This window comes from Fundulus heteroclitus, unplaced genomic scaffold, assembly GCF_011125445.2.
Source record: "Fundulus heteroclitus isolate FHET01 unplaced genomic scaffold, MU-UCD_Fhet_4.1 scaffold_56, whole genome shotgun sequence".
NCBI classification, from domain to species: domain Eukaryota; kingdom Metazoa; phylum Chordata; class Actinopteri; order Cyprinodontiformes; family Fundulidae; genus Fundulus; species Fundulus heteroclitus.
Genome location: NW_023396989.1, coordinates 455,711 through 470,994, shown reverse-complemented (window position 1 = coordinate 470,994; position 15,284 = coordinate 455,711). Strand labels below are relative to the sequence as shown.

Genomic DNA, 15,284 nt, shown 5'->3' with positions numbered 1-15,284 from the left:
GTTTATGTAGCATGAGTCCAGAACCGGGCCAGACGCATCTTCCACTGATCCCCTCCACCAGAACAAGGTTCTGTGTGACCCACTTCCATCAGGGAAACGATTCAGGAACATTAAATTAAAACTAACAGACTTATGAACAGCTTCTCTGCCAAAGCTGTGAGGGTAGCGCCCCCTGCTGGGAGTCAGTGAACCAGCAGCTCATGTCTGTTTCATGTTTACAGACACACTGCTGGTTCCACAGGTTCTGGTCCGATTAGGGGTTATTGACACTGTCCTTCATGCTGATGTCTATCTGGACACTTAGTTTATCAGTTTGTTTGGACATTCATGTACATTGAACTTTACAGCGTTCTGTAAACTGGCTCTTTGTCTTTTTGACTCACCCGTTAAATCTATCAGACTAAAGTCTATCTGCAGGTTTTTAGCGTCTCAGGTGCGTTCAGCTGGAGCTGTGTGTCACAGGTGACCTCTGAGCCGCCTAATTATCATGGTTACCTGGCTATAACGACACGATTCTTGACGGAGAAATCTACCTGTACAGATTAAAGCAGCAGGTGTTGCCTCAGCTTCATCGTCATCTTCATCACAGACAGCAAATAGCCTTTAATGGTTCAAACATCAAACACACACACAGCTGGATCTCCTCATGCTCAGAGACCCAAACATAAGTCCAGGGTTCTGGTATTTCAGTCTCAGACGATGGAAGACGGTTTGGCACAGCTGGGACCACATGCTGGAGCACCAGGTCAGCGGAACCACTGAGAACCGGCACCACGGTACCCCCCCCCCCCAGTCACTGTGCCGCCTCCTCTGTCGGCTCCTTTCTCTCCTGGCTCCTCCTCTTCTTCACCTCTTTCAATCCCTCCTGGATCTGATCCATGGCTGCCTGGTCCCCCGCCTGTGCGGCCCGACCCAGAGCCTCCTGATAGAACCGAACAGAATCCTCCAGCCGGCCTGGGGGAACAGAACCAAAGGGTTGGAACCAGCAGAGAACAGAACTTCCTGTCCCTTCAGGTGAACTCACCTGTGTGCATCAGGATTCCTGCCAGGTTTCCCAGCAGAATGTGATGATCCGGATGCTCCGTGGAGAGGCTCAGATCCACCGCCTGCTGGATCAGCGCCAAGGCCTCGTCATGACGACCCTGCAGGTCCAAGATGGTGGCCAGGTCGCTCATCAGGACCAGCGTCTGATGGGAGACGTGAAAGTGGTTGTCCAGGTGTGTCTACCTGTGGATGTGTCTCAGGTGTGTCTACCTGTGGATGTGTCTCTTGAGGTGTGTCTACCTGTGGATGTCTCTAAGGTGTGTCTACCTGTGGACGTGTCTCTCAGGTGTGTCTACCTGGGGATGTGTCTCTCAGGTGTGTCTACCTGGGGATGTGTCTCTCAGGTGTGTCTACCTGGGGACGCGTCTCTCAGGTGTGTCTACCTGTGGACGTGTCTCTTGAGGTGTGTCTACCTGGGGATGTGTCTCTCAGGTGTGTCTACCTGGGGATGTGTCTCTCAGGTGTGTCTACCTGGGGACGCGTCTCTCAGGTGTGTCTACCTGGGGATGTGTCTCTCAGATGTGTCTACCTGGGGACGTGTCTATCAGGTGTGTCTACCTGGGGACGCGTCTCTCAGGTGTGTCTACCTGGGGACGTGTCTATCAGGTGTGTCTACCTGCGGACGTGTCTATCAGGTGTGTCTACCTGGGGATGTGTCTCTCAGGTGTGTCTACCTGGGGATGTGTCTATCAGGTGTGTCTACCTGGGGATGTGTCTCTCAGGTGTGTCTACCTGGGGATGTGTCTCTCAGGTGTGTTTACCTGGGGATGTGTCTCTCAGGTGTGTCTACCTGGGGATGTGTCTCTCAGGTGTGTCTACCTGGGGATGTGTCTCTCAGGTGTGTCTACCTGGGGACGCGTCTCTTAGGTGTGTCTACCTGGGGACGCGTCTCTCAGGTGTGTCTACCTGCGGACGTGTCTATCAGGTGTGTCTACCTGGGGATGTGTCTCTCAGGTGTGTCTACCTGGGGATGTGTCTCTCAGATGTGTCTACCTGGGGACGTGTCTCTTGAGGTGTGTCTACCTGGGGACGTGTCTCTTGAGGTGTGTCTACCTATGGATGTGTATCTCAGGTGTGTCTACCTGGGAACGTGTCTATCAGGTGTGTCTACCTGGGGACGTGTCTCTCAGGTGTGTCTACCTGGGGATGTGTCTCTCAGGTGTGTCTACCTGGGGATGTGTCTCTCAGGTGTGTCTACCTGGGGACGTGTCTCTCAGGTGTGTCTACCTGGGGATGTGTATCTCAGGTGTGTCTACCTGGGGATGTGTCTCTCAGGTGTGTCTACCTGGGGATGTGTCTCTCAGGTGTGTCTACCTGGGGATGTGTCTCTCAGGTGTGTCTACCTGGGGATGTGTCTCTCAGGTGTGTCTACCTGGGGATGTGTCTCTCCCTGCTCCCTGCGGCAGATGTCCAGGGCCTTCCTGTAGTCTTGTCCAGCCTGGTTCAGGTGCAACATTGAGGCTCGGTACCGCGCGCGTGAGTCCAAACACAAACCGAGCAGCAGGTGGGTATCTCTCCTCAGAATTTCATGCTCCTCTGAAAGCAAAAACAAGCAGGTCACTAAAATGTCTCTGCCCTACCTGTCCATGCCTCAGTTTCCTCACCTGTCCTCTCATCCTCAGGCAGCTGCTTGTGTTTCTCCAGTTTGGCCTCCAGTGACTCCAAACAGAACCTGAAACCATGTTCTGCCAGCTCCGCTCTCCAAAACAAAGCAAAGTTAGGGTTACCTGAGGATCAGGTGCTCAGCTAGCCCCGCCCAGTGTTGCACATGAATCAGCGCTGATCTTCCACACTAATCTTATGGCCAACGAGGTAAAAACTAGTTGAACAGAGCAAAATTCTGACCAACGTGGTAAGAATTTTCATCAAGGAATAAAAACCCAATGAGAACATTGGAGAGAAATAAAGTCCATCCATCAAGCAGGGGTGGTTCTGCCTGGACGCTGGAAGAGCGGTCCAGACAGGCCAGTCTCATTTTTATCCGACTAGAAGTAGACATGTTTTACTTTTTTAAAGACTGAAAGAGAAGTGTTAACACTTTATTGTTCAGTTAGTGGGTTAAAACAGAAAAAACACACAACTGTTTATTATTTTATTCAGTATCATTTAAAGTAGTTTTAAGTTATTAACTGTATTATTACACTCCTTTTTAAGAATGGAGAACTGCTTTTTTATTTAATTTTATTAAAGAGGCTCAATGCTTGGCCTCTTTCTCTTCTCTCTTTGCCCCTCAGGAGAAACCAGTGTTTACCCTTCTTTTTTAGGCAGAAGTCAGACTTTTATGACAATAAAAAGGAAAAGAGTTTCTCTAAAAATAAACTTCCCAAAAGTTTATTTTGTTTAGGTGCATTGATGTTTCTATCATCAGTGTTGACCTTAAAGTCAGAATCTGACACTGACTGCTACAGACCTGAGAGTAAGACTAGAGAATAATTTTAACTTTGATGTTCAGTTAAAATCTGTGGTCCAGTCCTGCTTTTTCAGCTGAGACATCTGACTAAAGATTTTAATTTATGCTTTAATCTCAACTTGCTTAGATTCCTGTACTTTACTCTGGGCTTACCAAAACTCTAGTGGCTTGACTGCTGCTGGTCCAAAATGCTGCTGCTCTTCTTTTAACTGCTACCAGAAAATGAGACATTTCTCCAGTTTTAGCAGAAATTCATTGGCTACTGGTTCACCTTCTGATTGATTTTAAAATAATTTTATTTATTTTTAAATATAAAGATAGAGATAGAGTATTCATGGCCTTGCTTTCCAGGATCTGTCAGACCTGCTTCATCATTTTCCCCTCAGCTGCAACACTTAAGCACACAGGGGTTCACACTGTGTCTTTACGCTGATCCAGCTGCTGATGTTTCCCTATTTTTAGCTCCAGGCACTTCTAGCCTGTTACAGATTATAACCATCATCATCACCTTTTACAGCGACAGGTTTCTCATCTCAGTCTCTGCACTGACCAGACAAATCTCCTCTATGGCGCAGGGCGCTCTGGTGCGTAATTACGCAAGGCGAAGGCTAAGTTTGAAGTTGTTCTCTGAACGCGTTTTGTTTGTGGTCGGAGCGGACGAAATAATTACTTTCTGCTTTGCTTTAAGCCCACTAATAGTCTTACATGGGGAATTCTATAGGACATATAGCACTTTTTATGCATTGCAACGGCAGAATTGATGAGTACAGGCGCAGCTTTTCAAGCTCTGCGTCTCACTGGTTCCTAAGTGACGGCAGAACAAAAGCACTTTTTTTGGTAACGTCTGGTATCAGTATAATGTATACCTGTGAGGTGAGGTAGGCGGATTTTACCTCCATTGCTGGCTGCATGCGAGGAATAAACAAATAATAAATAAATAAATAAATAAATAAAAGTGGGACAAATGCATAAATGAAGAGTGTAAAGGGCTCCTTTAGAGGGAACAGAAGGAATGATGGGTCTGAGCTAAAATCGCTGGTGTTACAAGTTCCTTAAAATAACGGAATTTTCAACACCTGAATTAAAGCTCAAGTCAGCACTCCCACCAAAGCACCACTGGTTCTGTGTGGTTAAAAACAAAAGAACATGAAACACAGCTACTAACTCTCTTCAACTGGCACATTTTGCTACAGGTGAGGACATTAAACGCAGTGATTCGCATTTTGAATGGTGAGCGCTGATAAAAGCAGAACTTTTTCTGATCCAGTGTGGAGCCATGACTGGTTCTGAATGAAGGCTTTATCTGGCAGCCGCTCTCCCCCGTTCCTTCCTGCGTACCCAGTAACGGACGGTACCGGCTTACTTTCACCAATGGTTAAGAGCAAATGATTTATAACTCTGATCGCTCTTCCTGCTGCTCTGTTAACATGAACTGCAGCAGGAATAATTACTGATGGCCATATGCTGTGAAAGAAGCTGAACCAGCTCAGCAGAAGGCGGGTTTAGACTGAGCTCTGGATGGACAGAGCTGTGAACGGATCATCTGCAGCCCAGATGGGTTTTGTTATTTTTATGAGTAAGAAATGCCATGTGCTGCGTGTGAAGTCAGTGAAATGTTGAGAGCCGTGGTAACATATTTTTGCAGATGTAAATTAGCCTATGGCTTACTCTGGTACAATGCATCAAATGGTAACATTTGTTTTAATCGTAGATGGCCCCGTCTTAAATAGATAAAAAAAAAAAAATCTAAATATGTTTTTTAGAGGGTTTGCAGACAATTGAAATTTATCATTGTCAAGATAAAACCAAATTCTTATAAGAATTTTTTTCACCATAACAAATAAAGGCCAAGCCCTACCTGCAATCCTGCAACCTCCTATCGCCTGCTACCTTACGACCAGCTACCCTACGACCACCTACCCTACGACTAGCTACCCTACCGCCTGCTACCCTACAATCAGCTACCCTACCGCCAGCTACCCTACGACTAGCTACCCTACCGCCTGCTACCCTACGATCAGCTACCCTACCGGCAGCTACCCTACGATCAGCTACCCTACCGCCAGCTACCCTACCGCCTTCTACCCTACCGCCAGCTACCCTACGACCAGCTACCTTACCTCCTGTTACCCTACGACCAGCTACCCTACCGCCTGCTACCCTACGACCAGCTACCCTACCGCCAGCTACCCTACCGCCTGCTACCCTACCGCCTGCTACCCTACGACCAGCTACCCTACGACTAGCTACCCTACCGCCTGCTACCCTACAGCCTGCTACCCTACGACCAGCTACCCTACCACCTGCTACCCTACGACCAGCTACCCTACCGCCTGCTACCCTACGACCAGCTACCCTACCGCCTGCTACCCTACGACCAGCTACCCTACAACCAGCTACCCTACCGCCAGCTACCCTACCGCCTGCTACCCTACCGCCTGCTACCCTACGAACAGCTACCCTACCGCCAGCTACCCTACCGCCTGCTACCCTACCGCCTGCTACCCTACGACCAGCTACCCTACCGCCTGCTACCCTACTGCCTGCTACCCTACCGCCTGCTATCCTACCGCCTGCTAGCCTACCGCCTGCTAGCCTACCGCCTGCTACCCTACGACCAGCTACCCTACGACTAGCTACCCTACGACCAGCTACCCTACCGCCTGCTACCCTACGACCAGCTACCCTACCGCCAGCTACCCTACCGCCTGCTACCCTACCGCCTGCTACCCTACGACCAGCTACCCTACGACCAGCAACCCTACGACTAGCTACCCTACCGCCTGCTACCCTACAGCCTGCTACCCTACGACCAGCTACCCTACCGCCTGCTACCCTACGACCAGCTACCCTACCGCCTGCTACCCTACGACCAGCTACCCTACAACCAGCTACCCTACCGCCAGCTACCCTACCGCCTGCTACCCTACCGCCTGCTACCCTACGAACAGCTACCCTACCGCCAGCTACCCTACCGCCTGCTACCCTACCGCCAGCTACCCTACCGCCTGCTACCCTACGAACAGCTACCCTACCGCCAGCTACCCTACGACCAGCTACCCTACCGCCTGCTACCCTACCGCCTGCTACCCTACGACCAGCTACCCTACGACTAGCTACCCTACCGCCTGCTACCCTACAGCCTGCTACCCTACGACCAGCTACCCTACCGCCTGCTACCCTACGACCAGCTACCCTACCGCCTGCTACCCTACGACCAGCTACCCTACAACCAGCTACCCTACCGCCAGCTACCCTACCGCCTGCTACCCTACCGCCTGCTACCCTACGAACAGCTACCCTACCGCCAGCTACCCTACCGCCTGCTACCCTACCGCCAGCTACCCTACGACCAGCTACCCTACCGCCTGCTACCCTACCGCCTGCTACCCTACGACCAGCTACCCTACGACTAGCTACCCTACCGCCTGCTACCCTACAGCCTGCTACCCTACGACCAGCTACCCTACCGCCTGCTACCCTACGACCAGCTACCCTACCGCCTGCTACCCTACGACCAGCTACCCTACAACCAGCTACCCTACCGCCAGCTACCCTACCGCCTGCTACCCTACCGCCTGCTACCCTACGAACAGCTACCCTACCGCCAGCTACCCTACCGCCTGCTACCCTACCGCCAGCTACCCTACCGCCTGCTACCCTACGAACAGCTACCCTACCGCCTGCTACCCTACGAACAGCTACCCTACCGCCAGCTACCCTACCGCCTGCTACCCTACCGCCTGCTACCCTACGAACAGCTACCCTACCGCCAGCTACCCTACGACCAGCTACCCTACCGCCTGCTACCCTACGACCAGCTACCCTACGATCAGCTACCCTACCGCCAGCTACCCTACCGCCTGCTACCCTACCGCCTGCTACCCTACGAACAGCTACCCTACCGCCAGCTACCCTACCGCCTGCTACCCTACCGCCTGCTACCCTACCGCCTGCTACCCTACGACCAGCTACCCTACCGCCTGCTACCCTACGACCAGCTACCCTACGACCAGCTACCCTACCGCCTGCTACCCTACGACCAGCTACCCTACCGCCTGCTACCCTACTGCCTGCTACCCTACCGCCTGCTAGCCTACCGCCTGCTAGCCTACCGCCTGCTACCCTACAACTAGCTACCCTACTGTCTACTACCCAACGACCTGCTAAGGTGGAACAGGACGGTCCTAATCCTAAGCCTGACGGTCAGGATGGTAGAACCACATCATGACCCGTATTTCTTAAGATACTTTCACTGAAACATCTAGGATAAAGAGTTGATGGAGGATCTGTGAGCCCAGGTCAGCTGAACTAGATCTGGTTCTGGAACATCTCTGGCCCCGCCCCTTACTTGTTCTGCTCAGCGTAGATGGTGGCCAGCTTCAGAGACATCTCAATGACAGCGTTGTCGTCCTGGAAACAGACAGGAAGTGAGGCGAGCATGCACCCAGAGAATAGGATCCATGAATCTAAGCTGAACACCTGCACAGGTAAGGGGAGGGACAGGTGTGGCTCACCTCTGGAGTTCCTCCTGCCAGCATGAAGCTCATGGCTGCTTTGAAGAGTTTCTCTGCCTGAGGGGAGGAGGAGCAGAGAGGAAGATCAGGTGAACAGACACTGCAGAAGATCCTCACAGCAAGAGAACATCAAAGACACGAAGACAGAAAGCATGTTTCTGCACCGTGATTGGTCCATACTCACGCTGTCCAGGTGGCCCTGAAGGTAGGCCAGGTTCGCCATCTGAGGAGAAGCACAACATCCGTTAGGAAGGATCAGATCTGGACTGCTGAGCAACAACACGACGGCCCAGAGGACGGCCCAGAGGACGACCCAGAGAATGGACTCAGGACGGCCCAGAGGACGACCCAGAGGACGAACTCAGGACCCAGCTGTTGCTTAGCAGGCCGTAGTTTACCCGGCTGTAGTTTACCCAGCTGTAGGTTACCCTGCTGTAGTTTACCCGGCTGGGCTGTAGTTTGCCCGGCTGTAGTTTGCCCGGCTGTAGTTTGCCCTGCTGTAGTTTACCCTGTTGTAGTTTACCCGGCTGTAACTTGCCTAGCTGTAGTTTACCCGGCTGTAGTTTGCCCGGCTGTAGTTCGCCCGGCTGTAGTTCGCCCGGCTGTAGTTCGCTCGGCTGTAGTTTACCCGGCTGTAGTTTACCCGGCTGTAACTTGCCTAGCTGTAGTTTACCCGGCTGTAGTTTGCCTGGCTGTAGTTCACCCGGCTGTAGTTCGCCCGGCTGTAGTTCGCCCGGCTGTAGTTCGCCCGGCTGTAGTTTGCCCGGCTGTAGTTTACCCGGCTGTAACTTGCCTGGCTGTAGTTTTCCCGGCTGTAGTTTGCCTGGCTGTAGTTTGCCTGGCTGTAGTTTGCCTGGATGTAGTTCACCCGGCTGTAGTTCGCCCGGCTGTAGTTCGCCCCGGCTGTAGTTCGCCCCGGCTGTAGTTCGCCCGGCTGTAGTTTGCCCGGCTGTAGTTTGCCCGGCTGTAACTTGCCTGGCTGTAGTTCGCCCGGCTGTAGTTTACGCGGCTGTAGTTTACGCAGCTGTAGTTTACCCGGCTGTAGTTTACCCGGCTGTAGTTTACCCGGCTGTAACTTGCCTAGCTGTAGTTTACCCAGTTGTGGTTTGCCTGGCTGTAGTTTGCCCGGCTGTAGTTCGCTCGGCTGTAGTTTGCCCGGCTGTAGTTTGCCCGGCTGTAACTTGCCTAGCTGTAGTTCGCTCGGCTGTAGTTTGCCCGGCTGTAGTTTGCCCGGCTGTAGTTTACCCGGCTGTAACTTGCCTAGCTGTAGTTTACCCGGTTGTAGTTTGCCTGGCTGTAGTTCGCCCGGCTGTAGTTCGCCCGGCAGTAGTTTGCCCGGCTGTAGTTTGCCCGGCTGTAGTTCGCCCGGCTGTAGTTCACCCGGCTGTAGTTCGCTCGGCTGTAGTTCGCCCGGCTGTAGTTTACCCGGCTGTAGTTTACCCGGCTGTAACTTGCGTAGCTGTAGTTTACCCGGCTGTAGTTTGCCTGGCTGTAGTTCGCCCGGCTGTAGTTTACCCGGCTGTAGTTTACCCGGCTGTAGTTTACCCGGCTGTAGTTTGCCTGGCTGTAGTTCGCCCGGCTGTAGTTTCCCCGGCTGTACGTTACCTGGCTGTAGGTGTAGATGATGGCCTGGTTGTTGTGGGTCTGATGAGCTAGAGCAACGGCCTGATGGAGGAATGAGGAGGCTGCAGATAGATTTCCACGATGTAAACTGAGCTGAAACACAAACAGAACTGTTACTCTTAAAGCTACAGCTGGTGATCCTGTTCAGAAACAGTTTTTGTTTTACTTGGTGAAATGGTCCTTCCATCCTGACAGTAGTTCATACATTATCTATTCAGAAAAAGGAGGTTAATAAATTAGATCTATGAGGGAGCTGCAGGACAGTAAAAACTGACCAATCACTGCCATTTGGTCCGAATGAATAGAACCAATCAGATGCCCTCATGTCTCTCTCTGTTCCCCCCGTCCTCCAGTTCTGGGGGTATCTCCTTATCTATTGGTTGTCCCACATGACATCATTCTGACACGCTCACCTAACACCAGTGTACTCGTTCCTTGTTAGTTTCTGCTTGCTGGCTGCACTTCTACTGTTTATGTATCAGTTAGCTTAGCGGTTAGCTTTGGTGTTAGCCATTCATTGTAGCTCAGCTGCTCTCACCGTAGACTTTGAACATGGCAGAGAGTCGCAAGAAGCGAACCATGTTTATGTTTATAAGAAAAAGAAGAAGGGCTCAGTAGAAAGAAATAATACCAGAGTGGATTTGGAGATTTTTAAGACGAAGAGCGGCAGAGCAGGTAAGACGGCCTAAAGCAGTTATTCAGAAAGGGACTTGGTTGTTTCTTACCTACATTTCCGGAAAAATCATCCACTCTATCTTTAACATTAACTGTAGTCCTCATTCCTATAGTGTGGAGCAGGGGTCAGCAACCTTTCTGAAACTGAGAGCTACTTCACTGGTGTTGTGTCATAGGAAGGGCTACCTGTACTGAAAATAAACATATGTTCATGCTTTGTTATGGTTATTTTTAACTTTATATAAATGCCAGGGAAATAAACAGGAAGAGTAACAGAATAAAATAAAGTTTTAGATGCAGCTCACCGGTGAATTGTGCTTTTTTTAGAACTGGCTTGTGGGAACCACATGTGGTCCTCGGGGGCTACCTGGTGCCCGCGGGGCCCACGTTGGTGAGCCCTGGTCTTTTTCCTCAACCCACAGATATCAATATCTACCTTCCCAATCCCCAAAGTTTCTACTCTAGCCAAGATTCTTGGATCTAACAAAAAAGCGTTCCAACGCATGCCTTGTTGGTTCTCAAAGTGACAAAAACTAAATAAACATTGAATAAATCAGTCGGTGCATTTAGTGGGAGCTGGAGGTGAGGCTCTTCATATCCAGCGGCGCCTCAGTCAGACAGTAAATCTTATTAATGTGGTATATCTGGGTTTATTGTGGTGACTTTCTGTGTATGATGTTGCTTCGTCCTTATTCTTTATGTTTAGCAACAAACGTACAGAACATGACTGTAAACTTGTCCTTTCTCAGGTTATTTTTCTAGTGTTTGGTGTCAAACACTAAAACATCTACAGTCTGAGCTGATTCTCTAAGTCTTAGTTAGGCTACTGGTTACATGAAAACAAGAACGCTGAGCAGAACCCTCTCTCTGGTTCTGGCCCTCGTTGGGCCGGAACATCAGCACAGCGGTACTCCAATTACAGAACGTTCTGGGTTCCCTCTGTGTGTCCTCAAGCTGAACTGTTCCACTTTATTTGTGGAACAATCTTATAATAGAGATTTCTTTCTGAAGGCCTTTTAAACTCGCATAAAGACTGGTTCTTGAGCAGAACCTGTAAATGTTATTAGTCCACCTGTCTGAGAGTTCTGGTGGACTGGGCCTTCCTACTATCTTCACGTGTGAACAACAGGAATGTGTGGTTCTGTTTAGGTTCTGGTACCTTGGCTTTCTTTAGCAGCAGAATCATTTCATCCTCCTTCCTCTGAGCTTCATCCCTCTTGTCTTCATCAGTGCTGCTAAACAGAGAGAAAGCTGACAGCACAGAGAGGTGAGGCAAGTTTATTAGTGCGGCACATTTCAGGACAAGGACGATGCAAAGTGCTTTACATGATGAAAACAGGAAAATAAAAACAGAATAAACGCAAGTAAAAACCTGTTCCTATGCCCACTTAGGTGGAATTAGAAAAATAACTGAATTGTAAGCTGTATTTCAGTTTTGCCTGGTAAGATTCAAACTATTTGGCCATTCATGTGTCATCATAGATATCTGTAATTTAGTTTGGACAAGTTGTTACTAGTCATAATGACATCAGCTCTGTCCTTCATACTAGTCACAGTGATTAGTCAGAATGATATATGTAAGACTTCTATAATGGTAAATCCAGACAGTTAAACTTACTGCTTAAATGTTAAATCAGCTTGCCATACAAACAGCAGCAGAGCTACTGACGTCAATTTCTCCAAATGATGTCACAAAACCTTTTGAACCGATAGCAACATGGACTGGATATTCAATGTAAGACCACCGTTTAACCCTAGGAGGCGCTGCACTGACATTTTTAGACAAAAGCAGGATTTGCACAATTTGTCAAAATTAGTGCAAATTTTGACAAATTAGTAATAATATAATTTTGTCATTATAAAAATAATGACATGGATATATAGACAGTACTATAAGACAACCATGTTAACAGTTTATTGGCAAAAGAAGTTTATTTGGGCGTGAGTTACCCTTTAAACTAATGATGTTTCAGTAAAACAGTTTAACTAGAACAGTTAAAACCCTAAACTAATGTGTTTTTAATCTTGATTTAAAGGAACTCAGAACCGGGTCCATGTTCTCTACGTTCTTAGTCTTAGTGGTCCAGAAATTATTACTTCAGTTTTGTTTTTATTGAGTTAAAGAACATTTTGTCTCCTCCTGCATTGATTTCTTCTATTTCCTCAGAGGCTGAACTGGTTCATAGTCACCTGGTGACATGGTGATGTAGAGCTGTGTGTCGTCTGCATAGTGATGGTAGCTGATGATGTTTTTAATAACATTTGAGTTTAATCTAACTGAGTTCTCCACCCCCAAAAGAGCGTTCCATTATAGTAGATCTTTATCGGACAATACTGCATCAAACTTTAAAGAGTCTGTCCCCCTTTTTAATATCCTCAGTATTGCAGAAATGCCCTGCAGATAGCAGCAATGTTGTTTCTTCCCATTCACAAATAGATGTCTTTGTTAATGGTGTGACTTCATTATTGCGTTCTGCATTAGACAATGTAGCTCCCTTGAAAAAGAAGGTGATTATTCACAGGAAGCTGGCCCCTTGGTTTAATTCAGAGCTGCGTTCCTTGAAGCACAATGTTAGGAAATTGGAGAGAAAATGGCGCTCTACACACCAAGAGGAATCCTACCTAATCTGGAGGGACAGTCTATTGTTGTATAACAAGACCCTTCGCAGAGTTAGAGCAGCATATTTTTCATAATTAATTGAGGAGAATAAGAATAATCCTAGATTTCTCTTCAGTACAGTTGCCAAACTTACACAGAGTCATAGCTCTGTAAAATAATTGGCATCCTCCCAAACATGATTACCTCATCCTCAGTAAGTGAGGCAGCATTGGAGGAATCCTTAGAACCTGCGCAGTGTCTGAACTGTTTAAAAGCAGTAGAGCTTTCTGAGCTATCTAAAATTTTAGCTTCATCTAAACCTTCTACCTGCATGTTAGACCCAATCCCAACCAAGTTGTTTAAGGAGGTATTCCCTTTGATCAGTTGTCCTATTTTAGACATGATTAATCTATCCTTGGTAAATGGATATGTACCACAGGCTTTTAAAGTAGCTGTTATTAAACCTTTACTTAAGAAACCATCTCTTGATCAAGATGAGTTAGTAAATTACAGACCTATATCTAATCTTCTTTTCTTTTCTAAAATTCTTGAGAAAGTAGTTGCTAATCAACTTTGTGAACATTTACAAAGTAATGACCTACTTGAGGAGTTTCAGTCAGGCTTCAGAGCTCATCATAGCACTGAAGCAGCCCTGAGCTATCTCTATAGTTATGCTGCTATAGGCTTAGGCTGCTGGAGGACATCAGGGTTCATTTTTCTCACTCTATCAAGTTCTACTGTTCTTCAGTTATGCATTGTTTGTTGTTATTTCAGCTTTTAACTTTTTGTTCTCTGTCATTTTTCTCTTAATAGAATGTACACCTGGTCTGGCGTTCTGTTAGCTGTGACATCATCAGGGGAGGCAGATCATCCTCTATTACCATCTAACATAGAAAGTACTCCTGAGTCAATGTGAGCTTCTGTGCTTTCTGTGTCTCTGCTCTGTCTTCTCTAAGCCCCAGTGGGTGGAGGCAGATGAGCGTTCACACTGAGCCTGGTTCTGGTTCTGCTGGAGGTTCTCCTCCCTGTTAAAGGGGAGTTTTCCTCTCCACTGTCGCTTCATGCATGCTCAGTATGAGGGATTGCTGCAAAGCCATCAACAATGCAGATGACTCTCCCTGTAGCTCTACGCTTCTCCAGGAGTGAATGCTGCTTGTCGGGACTTTGAAGCAATTAACTGGTTTCCTTATATAGGACATTTTGACCAATCTGTATAATATGATTGATTCTGACTTTGTAAAGTGCCTCAAGATGACACGTTTCATGAATTGGCGCTATATAAATAAAATGGAATTTAATTGAATTATGATCTGAGCTGGAGGAGCATGTAGATCTAGAACAGGAGGAACCCAGGATGGAACCTTGGAGAACCCCACATGTGATTTATGTCATCTCTGATGTAAAGTTACCTGCTGACACTAAAAGTCACTGTCTTTAAACCCACCAGACTCAGTCTCACCTGTCTCTGTCTCTCAGTCCCAGTCTGTCTCACCTGTCCCTGTCTCTCAGTCCCAGTCTGTCTCACCTGTCTCTGTCTCTCCTGTCTCTGTCTCACCTGTCTCTGTTTCTCAGTCCCAGTCTGTCTCACCTGTCTCTGTCTCACCTGTCCCACCCCAGGTTCTGACTGGATCTAGGGAGCCTAAACGTACCCACTGCGGCCCACAGAGCCCCGTCTCCTCCTCTTTTGTAGAAGTTAGTTTTTCTGTCTTGACGTGTGCTCGCAGTTTCCCAGCATGCCAAGCGGCGTCCATCCTCAGGACGCACCTGCGCAGAGCTGTAAACACACCTGTAGGGGCGGTAGAGTCGGTGTGAATGCAGTCCAGCACATTTCCAGACTTCTACCAGCCACTGATGAGGAGTCAGTCTTCATAAATGACCAGAACCGACATGGGGACAAACCAGCCAGTCACAGCGCAGCTTCTCTGCTGCACAGAACCCACAAAGGTTCTGGACGGAGTCTGGGTGGGTCGGAACTCACCTGAATCCTCCAGCACACCTGGACCTGCCTAGAGTTCTGCTGAGGACGCTTCGGAGCACACTGGACGCCGCCATCTTGCCTGTTTACATAATGAGCGGAAGTCAGGCGGAAATAGACCCCGCCTTCACAATAAAAGCCTTAAAAAAAATCTGCTTTACTGCTGCTTTCCGCCGGAAGCGGTCCTCCTCTCGATCTGTGACGTACCCTGACGCTGAAGCTGTGAAACCAGAACCCAACAGAACCACAAACAGGTTGAATCAGAGCTTTATTTTGGTTTCTGACAGATTTACCTGTCCACCTGGCAGGTGTTTCAAGCTGTAGAACCAGGTGAACAGGTGGCAGAACCCGTCCTGGTTCACAACGCTTTTACTGTGCAGAAGCAGCTTTAACGGACCCGGTTCTGTCAGAAGTCTGGCATGACGGTCAGGCTCACCTGGG

At 48.7% G+C, this 15,284-nt stretch overlaps 1 protein-coding gene across 1 annotated transcript; it reads right to left on the bottom strand.

Annotated features, from left to right (window-relative positions):
• Window positions 1-567: 567 nt before the first annotated feature.
• On the bottom strand, window positions 568-14,955 carry ttc19 (tetratricopeptide repeat domain 19). The gene is made up of 11 exons (XM_012855835.3): window positions 14,847-14,955; window positions 14,518-14,654; window positions 11,429-11,520; window positions 9,577-9,687; window positions 8,156-8,194; window positions 7,972-8,028; window positions 7,806-7,867; window positions 2,649-2,743; window positions 2,417-2,580; window positions 1,025-1,187; window positions 568-954 (listed from the first exon to the last, which is right to left on the bottom strand). The coding sequence occupies exons 1-11, from the start codon at window positions 14,918-14,920 to the stop codon at window positions 794-796; spliced, it is 1,155 nt and encodes a 384-aa protein (XP_012711289.2). The 5' UTR covers window positions 14,921-14,955; the 3' UTR covers window positions 568-793.
• Window positions 14,956-15,284: the final 329 nt, after the last annotated feature.

Bases quoted from the DNA above. Each gene is read 5' to 3' on its own strand.
- ttc19 (XM_012855835.3), bottom strand. From the start codon at position 14,920: ATGGCGGCGTCCAGTGTGCTCCGAAGCGTCCTCAGCAGAACTCTAGGC. The intron at 11,521-14,517 runs GTACGTTTAGGC...CTGTGCTGTCAG, and splicing joins GGCTCTGTGGGCCGCAGTGG to CTTTCTCTCTGTTTAGCAGC. The intron at 2,744-7,805 runs GTAAGGGGCGGG...TTTGTTTTGGAG, and splicing joins ATCTACGCTGAGCAGAACAA to AGCGGAGCTGGCAGAACATG.